Raw genomic sequence first — 22,943 nt, 5'->3', positions numbered from 1 at the left:
CAAGTACGCTAAAACTGTTGTTTTATTACTTACTCATAGTATACCATGCTGCATCAACAAAATAGCTGCCCAGACCTGGGCAGATAGGCATGTTTCTGTGTTTCTGTGTTCAGTCTTGTTCTTAATTTAGGGAGAAGCTACCCATAAGATAAAGGATGAAAACACAGTACAGGTTTACAACTCATTTGAAGTTAACACAATAAGAGGCTAACAGGAAGAGAATGGCTCTTCTCTCAACTAGCTACAGCAAACATTCCTTCCTATCACCTGCTAAGCACAGGCAACATAACAGATTGCTACTGAAAGATCTCATTGTATTATGTCAATTTGTGCAGCCCTTTTAAGTTTTTTTTCTAAACCTCTGTGATCATAAATCACAAATAACTTGAAAGGTAAATGATAACAAGGATTAAAGTGAATGATTAGTGAAGTCTATTCTGCTGTATTCTGATTGTTCTAAAAACATGGCAGGTAAAGGCTATTGCTATTCATTATGGAAGTGAATGTAACAGGTGGTGAGTCTCAGTTGAGAAGAGACCTCCAATAATAAAAATAATAATGATAGTACTAGCTTACATGCATCTTCCACAGTGTAAAGGTTAGCATCCTGGGCTTTAACATGAAATGCTATACTGTTCAAGATTTCAACAAATCAGGCAACACTACATATAGGAAGAATCATAATATATTATGTTTGAGGATGATGCCTACCATATGTGCAAAAGCTGTTTCTCACAGATCGTAGAATGACAATAATACTTAAATGTGCCAGACATGGGGGTAAAACAGGCAGAAAGAAGCAGTTTCCAGCCACTTTGGAGCCGTGCCAATTAGATCATGCATGCCTCCAAAACAGCTGGAAGCCATGCCGAAGCAGCACTCCTTTGGACCAGAGCAAACAGGAGCTCAGGTAATCTGACTCTTATTGGCCCTTGGGAGAGAGCTGTGTGGTCAGCGGGGTTTGGATCCGCTTCTAGACAGAGAGGACTTGGGACGCTTTTTCTGCCTGTCTGCTCCAGCCTACAGTCATTAAAAAGCAATGCTTAAGATCCAACAATCCCATGAGTTGTCCTTACAAATGAGGTTCTCCCTGCATCCCCAAAGAGAAAGGAGAGATGCAATATTTGTTGATTCTCCTCTCACTGTCCTGTATGATCTTCCTGAAATAGGGTTGCCAGATTGGATACAGGAAGAGACTCCTACAGATTTAATCGTAAATCAGTTATGGAACAGGATGAGGCATGATAAAGATCTCTCAAGTGGGACAAAGCTTTCTCTGCTCTACCTTCCGAACCCCAACCTTCTGTTCCGACTATTCATGCCAAAGAGTAATAACAAGAATACAGCTCAGCACTCCTCCATGCTTTCTCCCTCAACCTCTACTAGCAAGGCATTTGCCATGTTGGAGGGGTTGGGGTTTGGAATGTAAAGGACAGGTACCTTAGACTGGCTTGACAGACATTTATGGTACCTTGTTCTACTCCAGTTCAGGATTAAAGTTAGAAAAGCTCCCTCTTGGATCCACGTTGGTCACCCCATCCTGAATAGTGTGAGAGATGACCTGGTAGCTGTAGAGAAGAGGAACAAAGCCCTTTAAAAAAAACTAAGAGCAAATGGATTTCCCTCAGTCCTTCATGAGTGGATTTTTTTCATGAATGGAAAAAGAATACTGGGTCCAACCCTGTATTTTTAGCACTAGCAACAGACAAACTCAGGAACTGGCTCAGTATTTACAAGCATTCTTGGTAGATATATGGGTTTATCCATTTTTGAGTTTTTCACTTGTTTGTACTGTTGAAACACGCATGTTGATTATATCTCATGCACTTGATTTATATTACTGCTTTATTGAAATTGTGGTTATCACCATTTTCTATAGCCGAGGGATGCTTGGACACAAAACTTTGAATGTCCTGCTGAAATGAACGCACCTTAAGAACAAGAAGATCTAGGATATGGAAGAAGGACAGCAACCAGGTAAAACAGTTGAGAGAACTTACCAGAGAGAAGGACCGATTGCTTACCTGTAACTGTAGTTCTTTGAGTGGTCATCTGCGAATCCACACAGAATGGGTAATTCTGTGCCTGCGCAGCATTTCCGGATACTACTGGAATTGCTAGGGAAGACTTTCTGGCGGTAGCTCCGCCCACCCTCTATATAGGCATGAGATCTTCCCGCCCTTTCTCAGCTCCAAAAAGGTTCGCCGTAAGAGCAGACAAGGAAGAGAGAAGGACATGACAGAGGGGAGGATGGGAGGAATTGGGTGGATTCGCAGATGACCACTCGAAGAACTACAGTTACAGGTAAGCAGCCTGTCCTTCGTGGTTTCTGCGAAGCACACAAATGGGTTAGACTGGCAAGCTTGTTCCTCTGTGGAGGAGGGAGTGTCCTGGCAATAAATAATTTTTTTCTGGTTTAATAATTTCTGGTTTAATAATAGTGTGTCAGTTATTTGACAGGTGCCAAACAACCTTAGTGCATTCTGGAAAGGAGAACAGCTCTGCCAAAGGCTGCTTCACGTCGGTGTCTGGTATCAAGTCTGTAGTGCTTGATAAAGGTCAGAGGTTGTGACCATACTGCAGCCTTGCAAATGTCCTCCAAGGGAATTCCGGATAGGAAGGCTGAAGATGAAGCCACTGCTCTGGTGGAATGGACTAGAATTTGAGCAGGTGGAGTCTTCCCAAAAATCTCATAAGGGAGGAGAATTGTGGAAGTCACCCATTTGGAGAAACGTTGAGGTGTGACTGGAAGCCCTATTTTGGGCTTGGAGTAGCAGATGAAAAGTCTGGGAGAACGACGAGAGGATGCAGTCCTGTTGAGATAGAAGGCTAGCGCCTGCCTGACATCAAGAGAGTGGAGCCTGCGCTAAGTGTCGGTGGTCGGGTTCATTGGGAGAATGATGTCTTGACTGAGATGAAAGGTGGACACAACCTTCGGTAGAAAGGAAATGCCTGGACGGAGGACAACCTTGTCCTTAAAATTTTTCAGGTATGGAGAGTCCGTACGGAGGGCACAGAGTTCACTGGCCCGGCATGCTGAGGTGATGGCTACCAAGAAGGCTATCTTCCAGGTGAGGAGCCTGAGGTGACAGGAAGCCAGAGGTTCAAAGGGTAAGGTAGTGAGGGCAGCCAAGATGAGCTGGAGGTCCCAAGCAGGGATCGGGATCACTGCCACCAGTCTTAGTTGGCTAGGCCCTTGAAAAATTTCTTCACAAGTAGGTTGGTGAAGAAGGATGGGTGGCTAGAAAATTGGAAGTGGGCACAGATGGCCGCGAGGTAGCATTTTAAGGATGAAATGGAGAGTCCGGATGCTGAGAGGTGGTGGTCCTCTCACATGCTGATGTGGAAATAGGCATCCCGAAGGTCCAAGGTGGCTAACCAGTCTGACTCCTGCAGGAGAGGCAAGATGGAAGCCAACGTTACCATACGGAAACGCTTGTAGGCAATGAAAGAGTTCAGGAAGCACAAGTCCAAGATGGGACGGAGGCCACCTGTGGCTTTGTAGACGATGAAGTATTGAGAGAATAGGCAATGTCGGGTCCAGGACAGGGGGATGGGCTCGATGGCCCTTTTTGAAGCAAGGAGCGCAGTGCATCGAGAAGGGTGTCTGAAGAGGGAGTGGTGAGAATGATATCCCTTGGGGGAGAGGATTGCAGTTCCAGGGCATAACCCCTAAAGACAATGGAAAGCACCCAGGAGTCAGATGTTATGGAGGCCCAAGAGTGATGGAAGTGGGCCAGGCAATCCCCAAAGGGAGATGACAGAACAGAGTGTGCTGGAGAGCTTCAGAAGCGGCGCTTGCCTTGTTGTTCATCCTTCTTATGGAAGAGTTGCTTGTATTTCTGTTTTTGTTGGCATTTCCCTTACTGTTGGGGAGGGAAGCACTGTTGCTGGTAGTCCAAAGACTGGTTGGATCTACCTTGGTGGTGGTGGTGGTGGGGGGGGGGGGGGTAGGGGTGTCTTTGTCATCCCGAACAACATTGAGAAAAAGGAGAGCGAGAAGTGGAGGAAGAGGACATACCATATTTACTGGCTGTATTCTTCATTTTGTTTTTGAAGTCCAGCTTCTCATCAGTTTCCTTCCGAATCATTTGTTCAGAAAAGGGAAAAAAATGTCATGTGAAGGAGAGGGGGCCTTGAGAAAGGCGAGGGCCTGAGACTGTTGAGCTGGAGCATAGTCAGAGACGGAGTGGTCCGCAGATTCAGCAGAAGCTGATCTGGTCCTGGTGTGGGCTGAGAGGGCCTGAGTGGTTACTGGTACTGGGAACGAGGGGCGCACTTGCAGGGAGACGGCAGAGCCGACTGTGTGGGTCAAACTGGTTCCACTAGGGAAGCCGAGGAGACGCGAGACCGAAGTGGAATGGATGCGGCAGATGACCTTGGAGGAGGCAAGATAGGTTCAACAGGTTAGAAGGTTGAAACAAAACGGCCTCCATGGACTTCAGAAGGATCAAGAGGCAAAAAAATAAGTGCCCGTGGCTTGATCAAAAACAACATCCTATCAGGGGGGTTCAGCAAGGGCAGAGGATGTATCATAGTTCTGTTCATCCTCGAAACCAACAACCTCCAAAGTCTGGGAGAGTCGGTCTGGTATCACCACTTGGGTGAAAGGAGATGATTCCTCTTCACTCTCCGAGAGTTGGTAGGGTTCCGACAAGGAATGCAGGAAGGTTTTCGGTTGAGCCTGGGAGTCGGGACCAGGAGACAACTGAGGTTGAGGCGCCGACTGGGCACACAGTACCAAGCCCAGTTCGGTGTCAGCGGCCTGGATGGGTGTGTCAGTATGGGACTGGCGGTCGGAGTCCAGACAGGGACGGGACTTCTTTCCCAAGTGATGGGATGAGTCCTTGGACTTGTCCCGAGATTTATGCTTTCTTTTCTCCGGTTTGGAGTCTGAGGACTTCTTCCTCTTTGGTGAGGCTAGGTGGACAGGCACATCCTGGTCTGTAGACCTCCGTTTGTCTGGGGTTGACCCAGAGACTTCCGGAGAGGGTTTGCACTCGGTAGCAGTAGCCTTGGCAGGGACCCTCGGAGGAGAAAAAGGAGTAGTGCCCTTGGCAGTAGTCTTGGCAGGGACCCCTGAGGCCAGAGATGGGACCTTGCCCGTGGCGGCCGCAGCCTTGGTAGAGGCTCTAGAGGTAGAGGGAGGCTTCAAAACTTGGACGTATAGCATGGATCTCAGGTGCATCTCCCTATTCTTCCTGGCCTGCAGAGTGAAGGCCATGCAGTGAGGGTAGGAAGCAGGGACGTGGCCCTCGCCCAGGTAGAAGAGGCACAAGGAGTGTCCGTCGAGTGCCGGGATGTTTGTTCCACATTCAGTGCACTTTTTAAAGGAGTGCGCAGACATCTTTAGGCCAAAGCCGAGGGACGAAGAGAAAGAATTGTCAAGGAGTTCACATGTTACTGTCAATCAGAGTCCAAAATCAAGTCCAAATCACAATGTAAAGAGTAGCTAGAGTCAAACAAAGTCAGAGCAAACACAGTAAACGAAAGCAAAAGCTAAGGAAGGAGTGATTCTAAGTGAAGTTCCTAAGCTGCTCACACAGCAGACAAAAGGAACTGAGAAAGGACGGGAAGAAATCCTGCCTATATAGAAGGTGGGTGGAGCTACCGGCAAAAAGTCTTCTCTAGCGATTCCAGTAGGATCCGGAAATGCTGCGCAAGCGCAGAATAACCCATTTGTGTGCTTCGCAGAGACCATGAAAAAGAAGTTAACACTCATACAAAAATGTGTTGGTCAGGTGAAGATGATCATAGTTCATGAAGCAAGTTTCATCCAGAGTAACATAAGGAATTTTTGCATAACCATCTACAAACTATCATGTCACCTTGAATACCACCTGCACATATGAAGAATCCTATTTTATATTAGCAGCTGGACAAATTCATGTTCACAACCAGATAATTATGAACTTTGGCAAAATATCTACCTCCCTAGCTCTTTTCCTACTAGCTTCTCAATAATGTTGTCAAACCAATTATGAAACCAACTGTGTCCAGCATCAGTTTATCATGATACCCTCACTTTCATCAAAATCTCTTAACATCTAATTTTACAATCTAAGAAATTTTACATGTTTACTTTGACATTTGTTCCAATTTGAGTTCAATCACACTTATTTCCCTCTGAAGTACATACAGTATACACAGTACTATGGTCTTAAGCAATTTAAAATAATAACTATTTTTAATTTGGTTGTACCTTGCCTCTTGGTGTCAATTCCCCACCCCACCCCCATGTAACTATGACACTTTTTCTGTAAATTTCAGTTTAGTTTTGGAGCTGGTATAACTGAACTGACATTCTGCCCCCAAGCAGTTAATATTTGACCTGCAGCCTTCATTAACACTGGATTTTGCTACTAAATCTACTAAAAGTATTACAATTATGGATACAACTGAATCAAAATAATGTAATCCCTGCTCATGTCAATGAGAAAATAAGGATATGCTTAATTATTTCTTACTGAACTCAATGAAACAAAATTCGTTTTCGCTTGCTTGCAACTTATGTTGGGAAAACCAAAAGAGTGCATGACGTACTGATAACCAAAGTTAAATTTTATATATCTTCCACATTATTCCCCCAACTCTCTACTTATACAATGCAATGTGATATATATTAGAATCAGCATAACAACCTATATAAAAAGTAAACTTAATTTTAAAAATGGATTGTGCTTTAGTCTAGAACAGATGTACAAAACAATATTCCACAGATGACAAAACAGTCAACTGCCTCTTGTTTCTTCAGCTCACATAATGTGGAAAACATTTGTCACTCACTCTTCCTAACAATATATGGCATCTCACTTCCCAAGAATATATTTCCTCTGATGCTTATATCTTTAATTCAGAAGTTAAAACACAGCATCTAAATATAAACAGTGCATACGTAAACTCACAGATGCATATATTAAAATGTTCCTTCAGCTCTTCAGTACTAAGGAAGCTAAACAATTCCCTTACTTTAAGAAGAAAAATACAAAACAGAACAAAAAAAGGGAAACGCTTCTCTGAAATGAAAGCTTTTAACCCACATCCCATAAACATTTTAAACCAACAATTCCCTGATTATTTTTTAAAAAGAGAATCACAGAGCACTCTTCCCTTCACAGGCGAATAGAGATGTAATACGAACAGCTTACTGTGGATAGTGGTTTAATCAGGAAGTAGCCATTATCCTTTCGATACAGAACAGTGACAGCTCTCCAAAACAACAAGCCGTGATATTTCTTTTTTCCAGTTAAGAGGAATGAAAGAACAGACACTATTGTATCCCAGCTCTACTGACCCCAGAGGTCAGCAGATGTCTATTATCAAAAGCTATCAAGGAAGCATAATCCGAAGCAAGCATTTACAACCGTTCTATTTGTGGAAACACCTAAAAAATCTCTCCAACACAACCTCTCTCTCCCTCCCTATGTTACTCACAAAACATGGCTGTCTTATTCAGAGATTAGCAATTATTGTAATGAGATACTGCCGGAGAGGGTCAAATAGTACTTCCTGCAGTTTGCACATCTTGATTTCCTGGTAAACAAACTGAAAGGCAGGTGGAGCACTTAGATCACCAGTAAACATCCCTACTCATGTGATCAAAACCAACCCAGGTGAAGTATGTGGCTTGCAAAATATAAGGTAGAAATTGTTCTGCTGAACTCTGGCAACACCCATGAATTAAAAAACACACTCCACAAGCAAAAGGCTCACCTCCCCCCCCCCCCCCATCCCTTTTCCCTTGACAAACAGATCACTGGAAATTTTTGTTCTGTCTGATCCTTGTTACCAAAAGAAAAACTTTTTAAAAAATTTAAAAGGAGAGGAAACTGAAATCTCCTGAAATGTAAGCAAAGCTTAAATGTTCACCCGTGATATAAAAGTAGCCACTGCCAAACTTCTCAGAGAATAAGGAAGCTGCATCAAGCTTCAGATAGAAACACAGTATATACAAATGTCTGCTTTGAAAGAGAGGGGGAAGTGATTGTATAAAAAAGAAATGCTGAATAGTTCCAAGTATAAAGGTTATGCACCGGGTCCTTTTCATTTTAATTCTGTTGTTGCTGCTATGTGGCTTCAAATCATTTATGACTTAATGGTGATCATAAAACCTATCTTGGGGTTTTATTGGTAAGTTTCTTCAGAGGGGATTTGCCATTGCCATCTTTTGAGGCTGAGAGTGTGTGATGTGGCCAAGGTTACCCAGTGGGCTTACAAGGCTGAGCCAGGATTTGAAACCTGGTTTCCAGAGTTCAATGCTGAAACCACTACACAACACTGACCCTGTTATCACATATATTACTGGCAAATTAACTCCTTGAAGTCTGGTTTCCAATAGCCGCATGAGGACCTAGCCAATATAATACACACACACACACACACAGCGCCAATATAAAATCACAGCTCTGACATTTTCAGTTACTAGACCACACAGAATCAAAGCACTATGGTCCTGTCACACCATCCCCAATGAAAATTCCCACTAATAGCCTACTTAGCTGAATGGACCACTGTCACATTATATATGGATGAAAATATCTTGAGATGTCTAAAGATAACAGAAGAATGCTAGCCATTCATAAATGTTAAATTCTGAGTATATCTGAGCAGCAGTGAGAATAAGAACCTAACATCAGCTTCAGGAGCATCTTGCCTTTGAATAAACCAGCATCCACTGGATTCTAGTGAGAGCAAAAATGTATCATATCATTGGTATGGGGCAGTGATGGCTGATGGTTCCCATGACTAGATGGGTGGGTGGGTGGTTAGTAAAGGGGTTAATCCAAACTTTAAATGAGCAATGTGGGGCACTGAATCTGTTTTGGAAAGATGGCTCAACACCTTAGACAGCTCCTTAAAGGTTTTGGTGTAGACCAGCAACAATTCACTGACCCACTGATACAGCAACCACCAGCCACCACTGGCAAGAAACTTTCACCAAAAGTGGTACCTCACCACATGATACTATCATGACGTGTTGCATCATCAGCATCATATTGCTTCACCAGTGCTGAATATCTTGATATTGGCAAGGAAATACACAAGATGATGACCCCACAACACCGGGAAGTATCATAGGTGCTGTGGCAAGAGATCCTGTCATCGAGATAACACTTCAGTGGCATGGGTTTTTTTATTGAGTAAAACATAACACTTGCCTCATAAGATCTCACTCTCTTCAAACTAATCTCTCTGTCACCAAGCCTATAAGCCAAATTGCACAACCTATTAATGCCTATTAACCCCTTTAGCATCCATTTCTGTTTAGGTTTTTTTAATACTAGGGGCAGTGGATATAATATTCATCAATACCACAGCATGTAGAGAAAGGAGGTTTAATTCTCTTTTTCCCAGCTGCAAATTTCATCAAAATCATCCCCTTCATTAGAAACTGCAATAAAACTGCAACATTTTTCATACGGCTAACGGCAACATCTGTGAATCTGTGTGACCGGCCTTTCTGTCTGGAGTGCAACTAGGGGAAGAAAGGGTTAAATCTCTCTCCAAGCATACTGTTGCCCTATGAAAATCAGTGTGCACGTGCATGCACACACACATGCATTCATGTACTTAGCAGTATTTTTTTAAAAAAACAAACTCAGATATAGTTTCTGACAATGCATTTAGTGTCACACATAGTTTGACCCCCTCAGCCTTTGGAAACTAATCAGAATGAACCTTAGTACAAGTGATACAAATCCAATGTACTTTGATAGCCCAACAGATGGTAAATCTGCTACAGGCGAGCCATAGATAGAGGACATAGCTTCCTGGAAAAGGACGAAATTCTTGTGAGAAGAAAGGAACTGTTTTATCTTCCTTCCCCCTGCATTAAAATATTTAAAGAAATCTTGGCAAATAATTTCACCATGCATTTATATTTCACCAAATAGTAAATATTTGGTAAACATTCTTTGCCACAGAGGTAGGTAGAATTTAGGTTTGTGTACAGATGCATCACAGCCTTATATTGCACTATGCAGGTAGAAGGTCATTTTCCTACTTCCCTCCCACTGCAAACACATCAACTTGGCCCTTCATAATCCACTTTCTCCATGTTTACCATCAGATCTAGATATGCTTAAAATCATTTTTTAAAAACCAAAGATCTCCTGAATGCCTTAAATAGTGATTTCTTGAATCTCTACAAAATGTGTCTCACTTGGTCTTCTTACTAAAGTCTTTAGCTTGACGGGTCTTTCTCTGGCTTCTTGTTAATCTGCACATTCATCTATAATTTCTACAATTACTCCTATATACCTCTGTACATTCCTCCATTGTTCTTTTAAGTGATGATGGGAGAGGTGGGAAAATATTATTATTATTATTATTATTATTATTATTATTTATATAAATAATAAACCATAACACCTGTAAGCCTACACAACAACTGTCTTGTACAGACACATCATCCAAAGGAAGCTGCCAGCTAGAAATGCATGGTAAAGTATGATGAATCATATGGAGAAAAGTAGACTTGTGTACTAATAAGTGAAGATTTTATTTTTCTGCCGTTTTCCTCAGACATGCCCAATTTTCCTGGCATAGTGGGAGAAGCAAATGAAGAGGTGCTGTGGTGTCAGGATCATGCACTATTCAATATCACTGCAGGGTTTGGGGATCAAGGCAGAACATGTGAATCACTACTTCATTACTTTCTAAATATTTTCCAAGGGAAGAACTTCTGCTCCCGAGTCTAACGATTTTGATGTAATAAGACTAGGATCTCACGATTTGTGTTACTGCACACATTCCACACACCAGTGCCCATTGAGGCACTGGTTACAACTGTTATGTGCATTCAAATATGCAACCATCCCACACTGTTCACTGAACCCAGACAAAACATTATCAATAAAGATTTGAAAATGGTGTCAATTAATGAGAGGACACAAACAAGGAATGAATCAGGGGAAAAGAGGTTGGGAAGGTAGGTATAGGGATTTCACCTGTCCTTTGAACAAGCAGGGAATGCACACACTTGGTTAAACAACATCCAAGCCACTTTCAGATAAAAACTGATTTATATGGAAAGAGTGCCATAATATGTTTTGGGTGGACTTTGGAGACACTGTTGTTGTTGTTAACTGCCCTCGAATCAACCCCAACTCATGGTGAACCTGTAGATGAGACATCTCCAAGACCACCTTGTCCTCCACTACTTTGCTTAGGCCCTGCAAATTCATTCTTGGAACCTCTTTGACGGAGCCTAGCCATCCGGCATGCGGCCTTCCTCTCTTTCTACTTCCCTCCGCCTTTCCTAGCATTATTATCTTTTCTAATGAGTCATGCCTTCTCATGATACAACCAAAGTATGACAGCCTCAGTTTGATCATCTTAGCTTCCAGGAAGATTTCAGGCTTGATCTGTTTAAGGACCCACTTGTTTCTCTTTTTGGCTGTCCATGGTATTCTTATCACTCTTCTCCAGCAGTACAGCTCAAATGAATTGATTTTCTTTTTATCCGCTCTCTTCACTGTCCAGCCCTTACATTCGTATATGGTAATGGGGAATACAATGGCTATCAAAGAAATAAATGTGCTATCAAATAAATACGGTTAGGCTTGAGGACTGTAGTGCCACAGCAATGCCACAAATTTTCACATTGTGCTGGCCCTGTGAAGTGTGTGACAATGAACAATTGCAGCTACCTCAGGAGTCTGTTGGTACAATAAGTATACACCCAAGATGAATCACATTTGTCATCAAGTCCATGCAAGTCCCAATTGGCACTGGATGCTTGTGTGCTGCACTTTAAAAATCTACGTCTGAACATGCAATGATAGGTGTGTGTGTGTGTGTACATGTGTACGTATGTGCATACAAATAGCCAAGTTATGTCCACCCACTCCACTCACATCTGAATGCTTAAAAATGATCTGTGGGAAAATGTATTTCCCAACCCAAATGGAAACCACTCATCCACCCAGGATTTAACTAAACTGTAGTACTAAAGCAATTTGACACTACTTTAACTGCTATTACTCTAGCCTACAAAATCCTGGGATTTATAATTTAGTGAGACAACAAAGATCTCTGACAAACCAGGCTAAATACTTCACCAGACTACAAAATCCAGGATTCCACAGGATGGAGCCAAACCATTTAAAGTGGTATCAAACTGCTTTGTTTCTGCAGTGTGGAAGAACAGACAGTCTGCTCTCCTAAATCTGTCTCAGCTGGCCCTTCAGCTCCCCAAACACATTCCCCTCTTCTCTTTAAAAACACACTGGGCACCAGAGGTTGTTTTTTGATGGCTAGGCAAAGTTATTTTATCAGTCTTCTTGGAACAAAAAGGTTACTGTCCTGCAACCTTCAGGAATCTCTCAGACAGGATTGGATATTATAATTCCAGAAAGTTCTTTGACACTTTAGGACACTCTGGGGTGATCAGTCATTTCCTAATGGAAGGGAGCCCAATAGTAGTGAATCACAAGTCTGATTCAGCATGGCTAAAGAGAGCACAAGAGTCCAGGGTCTGCTCTTCCCAGCACTCATCTGACTAGGAAATAGACATAACCTGGGGCAATTTCCCATTTCTCAATAGGAAGGCCACCAGTATTCAGTAATGTAACAGTAGAAAGAAATTAATTTTAATACTAAAACAACGTGGACAGTGGATACTTGCCATGTTTCAGTAGAAACCTGCACTCCTGGATCCCCACCCCTAGAGATTTGCAATTCTCTTCTTTAAAAAGGTGCATCCTTTCCGCATCCTTTGTTCAGAATGAAAATGTGAGTGTTTGGCAACTAGAGGTAGGGTTCTTGTTGTTTACCCAATTGGCAGCAAGTGGGTGGAAAGTTGTAACAAAATGTCTAGCTCACAAAGGGATCCATAGGATGGGTGCAATTACCATAAAGACCTTCAAAGCATTTAATCACCCTTGTAGGTATGCCTGACTCCATTATATTTTCATAAATGTGGGCTGAAATGTCTTGGAAGAAATTTTCAGAGAAGCTTTCTGATCATTTTCTTTTCTGCCCCCCCCCCCACCTTTCCCCTGCTCCCACACAGGGGGTCATTTTGAAGAACATTCTACATATAGATGGGAGAGAAGCAGCTGCTAACCTCGTCGAGGTCCTGGGATGACCTTAAATTATGCTACTATTTCTTGAAGAAGCAGACAAATTAACCTGATTGAATACACAAAGAGGCCATGCTGCTGCTGCTGCTGCTGCTGCTGCTGCTAATGATGATGGTGATGATGGGACACCCTACCCTTATGAAACACTTGAGCAAACGTCTTATCCACCTAGAGAATATTAATGAAAAATATTACTCTCAATTTCATAGTAGGATACAGAATTCTTGGGTGGTCACTTTTGCTCAATTCTTTGCCGTTGGTTTCATAGTCAGTGGTAGACCTTCTCTCAAGCTTTAGGCTTCAGCAGCTGTAGTCCAAGAGCTAGCATGGTGTAGTGGTTTGAGTGTTGGACTATGATTCTGGAGATCAGGGTTCGATTCCCCACTCAGCCATGGAAACTATGGGTGAGACACACACTCCCAGCCCCAGAAAACCCCATGATCAGTTTGTTGTAGGATTGCCATAAGCCGGAAACTACTTGAACACAAGAACATCTGCAGTTCATCTGTGGCTGAAACACACAGGCTGCTCAGCAATAACTCAAGTTCGGAGTGACCAATGTCCTCCTTTCCCAGGATATGTCCTACATTCAGACTTCTGTCCAGGAGTTCTAAAATGTCCTACATTTTGAGCATGACTAAGAAGCATTACCAGTAATTTATATTTATATTAATGTTTTTAGTTTTGATTTTGGAATGCCCTACATTTATCTTGAATGTCCTACATTTTGTGGAGCCTTGTCCTCCTTTGTAGTTATCACTCCCTGTGCATCCATGTTTTTCCTACCATGCCTTTTATATTAGCCCATGGCTTGTGACAGTTTCTAAAGCATAGCAATCCTATGGGAGCAGCAGAGAGAAAGCCCTTGGCAGAAGATAGGATGTAAAAGGAAAGTAAGTACAAGCACATCTCAGTTATCAAAGCCTTTGACAAAGAAGCTCCTTTTTACAAAGGTTTTTTTTTTTATGGGAGGGCACCCAGCCTCCCTGCATTCTAGTTTTCTGTCTAGCTGGAACTTTTTTGCATCGTTGGCATGAGCAGAGTGGCAATGGAGGGCTGGAGAAAGACAGACTTTCAGTGCTGGACAGCAGTAGTGTGTCTGTAGTAAATGAAACAAAGCTTGACGTGGAGAAGAATGGGATTCTACTATATATGATGCTGCCAGAATCACTTACTGCACACGTGTAAAGAGCAAAACAGAAAGAAGAGTGGAAAGCAGATTCGCCTGCTTTACCAGCTCCCCCGGCATGTTAACAAAGCATAGATCTAAAAGTTTGGCTACCAAAATAGAAATCGTAAGGAAAAGCTATTGAAAGGGGAAAAAAATCACCCCGGAAGTCACTTTGGAAGAAGCTTTCAAACAATCTGTATAAGATTTTTTTAAACCCATACAAAGCTTATGTGACCAGGTAGTTTCATTTCATATGTGTTAGTTTTGAATAAAAAGTTTGTTGAAACATATTGAACTGTTCTTCCTTTTTATGGTGTAGGAACCTATCCCTATTCTTTCCATGTTATTTCCATTTCTGGTACCAAAGTTTCTGTTAAAGAAGTAAGGCCCAGGAATCCATGTACTTGTTAACTGTTGTATGTCTGTATGCCAGTTAGAGGGCTTCCATGGTTTCCCTTCTTTGTCAGAAGGATGTTAGGGGACTAGGAGGGATCTATTATGCTAGCCACATAATCAACACTCCTTTGATGTGCCCCTTCCTTCCCCTTGTCATTATTAGAGCACCAAAAATAGGATAATAATAATATTTTTACTGCAATGAAGGAACTCTTGTCTTCGGGCTTTTTCTTTGCTCACAAAAAAATAAAAATAAAAGGAGGTCTACGATATCTTATGGTCCCTAGGATGTCTCAAGGATGACATGAGGATGTCTCAAGGATGATATACATCTTTTAGCCTAAGTCTAAAACCATACTCAGAGAGCCAGTGTGGTATAGTGGTTTGTGTGTTGGACTATGACTCTGGAGACCAGGGTTTGATTCCTTGGCCATGAAACCCACTGGGTGACCTTTGGCAAGTCACATGCTCTCAGCCTCAGGGGAAGGCAATGACAAACCTCCTCTGAACAAATCTTGCCAAGAAACCCCCATGATAGGTTCGCCTGAAGGTTACCATTAGTCAGAAATAACTTGAAGGCATGCAACACACACAAACAAAATGACACTCAAAGAAGCATGGAGATCTTTGGGCCCTCCCATGCCAATAACAAAGTCTGTATCTCAGCTCTTCAGTGTATGTTTTTGGGGAGATGAAGGTGGCTCTGTCCTCCTCCACATACAGTGAGTTCTGTTCTTCTACAATGGTAACATATTATAAAAAGAAAGTCACATTACACACTTCTTGCAACAGCACTTTAAAATGTTTCATCAGATTTAAGATTAAAAGGTACAGTATTTTGATTCTAAAGTTTCTGTATAGAATTTCAACAGGGTAGTTTATATCTAAAATTTCTATTAATGTGATTTTCTGATTAATATTACTACTCTGCTTTGGTATTCTGGTGTTTTGACTCACTGCTTAAAGCTATTAAGCTTGATTTTAATCAGATGCTAATTATTTGATACATCTCACATTGACCTTTAACATGCTATCTAGGAGAACAAACTCCCAAAATAATAACAACATTTGGGGTTTAGAGTTTAGCAACACTTTAAATCATTTCACTTTGAATCATTGGCAGCCATGTTATTATTTAATACATTAATGGGTCTGGCCAATGTTACCATCCATCAAGATATTTGTGGCAGGGTACATGCAATTTCCAGGCGGTCTTCCAGATAGTGTATCTATACCAGCCTTTCTCAACCTTTGTACCATGGAGAAACCTTTGAAATAAATTTCAGATTTCAGGAAACCTTTGCCAAAAAAAAAAACTTATTTACAGCTCAAAACAATAATAATCTATTCTCTCTTGCAGAGCTACTAGTGACTCTTGCATACTTAGTATTTTCAGAAATGTAATGTACGTTTAGCAAATAAGTCTAAGGCATCCCAGGATACTGTTTGATGGAAATGACAAGTGAAGTGGGATGAAACTACATCTTAACTGCATCTGAAGAAGTGGATTTATATCCATGAAAGCTTATGCTAAAATATAAATGAATTCATCTCAAAGGTGCTGCTACATTCTTTTTCCACCCCTCTCTCTCTTCCTCCTTTTTTATGTTGTAAGAGACTAACACTGCTACTTCTTTGAGGCTTCAGCAAGGTGTCTCCTTCATGAGCTCCCCTAACCACCCATGAAACAGTAAAGCATTTACGCTGTTACTAGTTTCACTGATGTGTTACTGCACCTGATTTACACTATGTCACCACCACATGATGTTAACTCTGCTTGGAAACTGTCACAACAAACCAGCCACTTTTTAAAAGATGAAAACCTATACCCCAAGTTTCTACTAGAGTAGATCCATTGAATCAATTAGGCCCTTGTGAGTGAACATTTATGTACGTACCCTTGATTCACTAAATTACTTTGAAACATTTTAAAACATTTTACATTAAACATTTTAAAGACAAGATTTCCAGTAAAAAAATATAGCTTTAGTCTTTATCAAAGTGGTACAAGAGCACAATATTGGTGCTCAAACATTCAGAGAATTATGCTGGGTTGAGGAGAATCTAGTATTAACAAGGCAGTCCACTGGTGATGTTGCACTTTTTTCTACCAGCTTGTTATCATCTGAGCTGGATTTGAATCAGGAACTTAGAGAATGAAAGTCAGCCCCCTTCCTTCTTTTTCTTTTTTTCATTTTTACCCTGGAGAAATATAGAACTATTATAGGGAACTCCTGCATGAAAAATATATTTATATCTAACATTATTTATTTATTAATTAAATCACAATTTTTTGCAAAACCACTAGCAAATGCTCAAGGAACCCTAGGGTTCCAGGGACCCCTGGTTGAGAAGCCATGCTAGAAGTAATGCACTGTATCCTCTCTGAAGTCCGGCTGACTATATTTCTTCCTATATGCTATGACAAAATCAGAACATGGCAAGGTAAGCATTTTAACTGTAATTTTCCACATTTGCACTACTGATGTTGTTGTCCAGAAAAAGCATTCAGATTCCAAGCCAGTTAGAGAATATGGGCATCTATTTATTTATTTTTTATTTTACCAGATATAAGGAAATTACATCCCTGTATCAGCTTCATACGGAGATGATAGGAAAAGATTGTATCTGAATATTTGCTATTATACAGATTAATAAAGCTCTGCTTTCTCGGAATGACAGTGTTCAAAAGGTTTTCAGCCTAACATCTCTCCCATAGCACAAGAAAAAAGGAGCTGAATGCACACTGACTATCTCCACTGTAATGCTAGTTAATTTATACTGGATTGTATGTATTAAAATATTCATTAATATACAGCTCTTAAAAGCTTTAAGGGGGGGAAGGGGGGCACAGAATCCAAAGCTCTGCTTTTTTTCTAGAAAATTCATAAACGACCATGAAAAGCAGTAAATATATATCCTTTCATTTATCCATCAACAGAAAATAGACACACAGCCTGTGAGAATACAATATTCATTTTGCTGCAGAAGAACAGACATTGCATAACAATGAGATTTGCTAATGAAATCAACCATCAACCTGGAATACATATGTATTAAACCAAGACCTCTGTGTCATTTTCTTTTTGCATCGTTTGTTCTTTCCCCGATTACCCCCACCCTCACCGCTTTCAGAATTTTGTCCCCCCCTTCAGTTTGCACAGCTTCAAATACAGCACTACTGCACACCATTGTGTAAATATTATAAATGCAGCACTTTTTATTTTAACACTTCCCCCTTGCTAAATGTAGATGTGAACTGCACAGGTTCCATCAGCATTGTTAATGTACCCTTGAAGGAAAAATCAATGGGTACTAAGGAGACAAAAGACGTTTATTTCTTTGGGAAACTTGGGAATATTTTTTATCAAAACTGTTTGCCATTCACAATGTGTAGATGCATGCGGCCACTTACTAATATATAAACCCATATGGAAAGTTTAAGAACAAAAAGAGCATGAATTAATACTAGTCTTCTTTGTCCTCTAATAACTACAGATGACTGTACTAAAGAACTATAATGTGCAATTACCTTTTAATTTATTGATACACAAGGAGAACACCATCTTATTGGATGTTATTAAAATAACCTTAAATACCCTTATGATATTGCATCCTGTCTCCTGGTTATACATGCAGACATATATCTTAAAGAAACAGAGTTCTAAATACTATTTGTAAATTGTCAGTGGACAACAGTGTTCTTTTGAACATATAAAAAATAAAACCCTCCAACATGTAGGGTTTAGGTTTCCAAAATATATTGTTAGAGTGCATAAACTAGGTTTAATTAACAACTAAGAAAATGATCAGTACATCCTTCTGGTGGTGTAATTAATCCTAATTCATGGCACCCATAATTTTTGAAATAGCTGCATTGCTACTAACTAAAGGAATAACTCATCAACCACTGCTACCATAGAACCCTAATTCAAACTGACACAGCTTACGAAGGCATCTGCATAAACTACACCGGAATTCATGAAGAAACATTGGTTGGTAAAGTGCATTTGACCAATATACGGTCCCTGTGTTGGCTGCCTTTTCACTAATTCTAATTCATACCTAAAGCTACTTCCTAATTAAAACACATACTAACAATATTATAATATGTATAACAACAACATATAATAATATATTAGGCTACTACTGTCCTCAGTCTTGCTCACATGATGCTGTCTAGTACAATAATTGAAGTTTAAAAAAACAACCCACACAGTTGCATCCTGGCATCCCTGCCCAAGCATAGGGTATCTGTGGCACTATGCCTGGGGTGAAGAAATTGTTTCCTGACTATCCTAAGCAATTCTGTGCTGGTGTAGCACAATTTTGGAGTAAGTTAAAAATGCAATCATCCCTAATTTAAGATTTCATGTGAGTATCTATAGAATAATCTGGCCTGATAACTGGAAACGGAATATTTGTTGGAGAAATAAAAGCACAAAATTAATAGCAACATTAGAAGTCATAAAATAAAGGGGGGTGTAGAAAGAGGATTCTCAAGAGGTTCTGGAGACAACAGACCTGTGAAACTATGGATCTTATCACATGGGGCTCGGGGAACGCAAATGGTGTGGAACAGAAGGGAGAGGGAAGGGAAGGGAACGGGGAAATCACCCATATTACCACACGGGGGAACGCCACTGAGGCTGCCCAAAGTCCCCTATCCATTCCCCATCCATACCACAGGAGGTGATCTTCAAGAACTGTTCATAATCATCCTTCAAAATCGCCTCCTATGGAACTGATAGGGAACAGACTGGGGACTTCCGGCAGCATCGGTGGCATTCCCCCGTGCGATAATATCATTATTTTCCCATTTTGTTCCCTTTCCACTCCCTTCTGTTCCTCACCATTTGCATTCCCCAAGCTCTGTGCAATAAGCTCTTAAATTGCATAAACATGGGCCCAAGTGAGAATCCAGCTTGTTTTATGAAACAAGAAATGCCCCTCAGCTATATGAGACCACCAAGTACTCTGTGATATGACATATTAGTTACACAAAGCTTGAAAGAAAACATGAATTTCACAGGACTAGCACAAGCCTAAATAGCTGTCAAATACAACTGAAGGATTTCCAGTTATTATTTTGAACTTACTGAAATGAGAAAGTTATTGAGGGAAATGCTATAGAAATAAACAACAATAATAATGATAATGATAATAATAATAATAATAATAATAATAATAATAATAATAATAATAATAATAATAATTCAGATGGTCATTCTTTGCACAGCATTGCAGTCAGTCCACATGGAAATTATATGCCAGGAAATTCTAAATTGTGTTTTTGGGGACTGGATCTGCACAAAACTCTTCCATTGCAGTATAAGCTCATGTCAAAGAAGTACATCATCAAATTCCTTTCATGCTGTCACGCTTCACACATATCATGTACACAGATGCCAATCTTGCATTCCTTACCAGTCTAAATGTAGTTATTGGCATCACCATAGACTTGGGAGTTCAAAGGTCTTTAATGTCACTTCCATTTCTGACATATTCTTACTTTCTATTCACTCTCAAGGTTGAAGTTCCATGACAACTGTCAGCTAAGAAGCTTTCATAGATCTGTTGTAATGGCAGGGCCTAATGCTAATTAAAGTGTAAGATATTAGGAGGGGCAATAACATCAAAGATGTAAACTAATCTGAATCATCATTTTGAAATCATTCTGAGGATTATTTTTCTTCCTTGCAGAAATCCATTCATAGTACATTTACAAATGAATTGAACACAGGACAGGGAACAATTAAACTGAGAGTAGATTCACTCTGTGAAGCAAAGACTATAATCACAAAGGTTTGAGATAGAACAGATTTTAATGCTACAACCTTGACCCGGGAAAGCATAAGGTCACTTTCTTTCCTGATGAACTGCAATTGCTTTCTATAATTCTAACAAATGTCAAGCAGGATAAAGAGTAGTCCAGCCAGGTTATAGTTGTGAAATCTTTGCTATTTTAAATTTAACAATTATTTATTACTGCAGTACAGGTCAGTGATCCAACTGAACATTTTTACATGATGTGATGTGCTTTTAGGGCTACTGACATCAATACTTCCACTACTGCTTAAAACAGATGACCCTTAACACCTACAAAGGATCATATAAATTCAAGAGAGTGCCATCCTGAAGAAGATTCAAAATTAGTTAATTAGAGAATGCTTAAAAATTATTATGATCCAGATTTACAAAAAATATTTTAGTCACATGTCTCTCTAAGGATAGAACTTTTTATACCACTACAGAATGAACTATGAATTGTAGTTCAATGCTATGAAGTTAGTTGAACATTATTTGCACTAGATGCTTGGAATAGATGTTTTTCATAGAGTAGCCTTTTAGGCAAATGCCATTCTAAATTGGTTGACAAAGCACTTCAGAAAAATCACTGTCTTGACTAAACAAAATTAGAGCCTTTTGGAAACAATTTAAGACCTCAACTCAGACACACATACACATGCACACATAATGATTTGGAATAAAAATGCATTGTGTACAAATGCAACATATTTTTACACAATTATTGCATTTTATTGTGAAAAATACTGTTTCTGATTGCAAGCAAAACTTTTGCAAAAAATATCAAAATATACAAAAAAAACTTTCAAATTGTGTTGAGATCTGTAAAGATACCCTTTATTCTCTGAAGCCAACACAATCCAAAAATATCCTTTGCATCATTAGTTTGGACTAACACCAAAAGATGTAAAACAGTTTTTCACTTCTTCAAATCTAGCTGGCCTCAACAAACATGCAAAGAACATCTTTTATTCTTTCCTTTACAGTAGACTATTCAAAAGGCATAACAGAAGGCTGTATTAGGCAGAAACAGACCAGCATGATTCTTTCCTCCATTATGCTTTGCAGTTTCCAATCTTTGTAAGTTCAAATCAATGAAATAACCTATATTGACACTTAAATCTGCTGTAGAATAATATAATCCATCAATAATGGTGAAATATAACTTAACAAATAATTGCTAAAAAGTTCAGAAGCTACTGTTCCACATTTTCAATCACCCTAGTCAGTCACAGCAATGTATTTATTTAATATTTGCATTCCTAAATGTCTTATATTTAACTCTCTCCCCTGGGTATTCATAAGCAATGCTAGCTTTAAAGAACGAGAATAATCTTTTACATTTTCATTCCTTTTTTAATCATGAAGCTACAAAGCAAAATAAAATAAAAATAAAACAACAACCTAGTTTTTCATTCATTCAGGAAAGGAAACAGATGTAAAAGAAATTGGTTTAACGTTTAGGTACTAAAGCAGGCTTACGTTCCTTTTCTAATGAAACAACTCAATTTGTCTTGAATTATGATGACTACTATTTATCTACTTTTAAAGAATAAAAGCAGAAGACAATTTATTATAGCAAGAGCGTAACTCCTGAACACTGGAAGGTCACAGCCTGTGAGCTGAGCTGCTAGCAAAAACATCTCTGATGCTCCAGAGCTGCCATTTTTCTTCCTTGACAAAGACTCCATCTGCCACAGAGCCATTTACAGCCTCAGAGTCAGAATATCAATGATTTCCAACCATTCTGCAAGTCTGCTTTCACCTTGACATCACCTCTGTAATACATCTAAAACAGATGATACATACATCCCTCTGCAAGCTCCACGCCCATGCTTTATGCAGCTGATAGGCATATTAAGCCAGTTTCTGATGAGCCATTTTATATTCCTGCCAAATTGGAAAAGATGGAGCTTAAAACTACTAACATTTTGTACTTTTTTTGTTTTGCCTACATGCCTTAAAGGAATTACAGATCAGCTTCTTTCAAACTGTGGGGACAGAAATTTTTAGTTTGTTTACATATTTAAGGGGGTGTTTGTAGAAGGTTTGGAAAAATACATGTGCCAATTCAGCACATTTGATTCTTGCTTGTCTTATGATACTGTACATTAACTGAAGTTATCCTTTAGTATTCTGCACGGCAAACTGGAGTGGTAACAGGGATAGCCCTAGTATCATAGCGTGTGTCTACACTGGGGAAAACCCAGCACCACCTCAGTTTCCTGCTCAGCAGTGACCCCCAAATGATCCTGTTAACACTACACACAAATAGACAAAGCAAGGTGACATCAGCCCAACCAGCCACACATTTCCCCCTGACATATACACTTCAGTGCCAAGGGGCAATCCACAGGTCCTCTCTTTCACATTATTATCAACCACATGGCTGTGTGTGCTCACTTTGGTTGGATGCCTCCCTCATCCAATCCCCTTTCTCCCTTCACTGCCACAGTGATTGAGGGATGGACCTTTAAATATGC

General features: G+C 40.2%; 1 protein-coding gene across 19 annotated transcripts in view; it reads right to left on the bottom strand.

Annotated features, from left to right (window-relative positions):
- Positions 1-22,943, bottom strand: part of BAZ2B (bromodomain adjacent to zinc finger domain 2B) — a 291,030-nt gene that overhangs the window by 159,945 nt on the left and 108,142 nt on the right. For 14 of the 19 annotated variants that reach the window (XM_089519920.1, XM_089519932.1, XM_089519921.1 and 11 more), the window contains exon 1: positions 7,435-7,453. The exons of 1 other annotated variant lie outside the window; for it this stretch is intronic. In XM_089519920.1, the coding sequence (XP_089376046.1) occupies positions 7,435-7,441 (7 nt within the window). In that variant the 5' untranslated portion in view covers positions 7,442-7,453. Of the gene's footprint in view, positions 1-7,148; positions 7,408-7,434; positions 7,454-22,943 lie in introns of those variants that run through there. 4 more of the 19 variants (XM_089519936.1, XM_089519937.1, XM_089519938.1 and 1 more) reach the window with 2 other exon arrangements.

This window comes from Sceloporus occidentalis, unplaced genomic scaffold (genome assembly GCF_023333645.1).
Source record: "Sceloporus occidentalis isolate IW3139 unplaced genomic scaffold, rSceOcc1.0.p SCAF_4, whole genome shotgun sequence".
NCBI classification, from domain to species: domain Eukaryota; kingdom Metazoa; phylum Chordata; class Lepidosauria; order Squamata; family Phrynosomatidae; genus Sceloporus; species Sceloporus occidentalis.
This window is presented reverse-complemented; position numbering and strand designations above follow the sequence as displayed.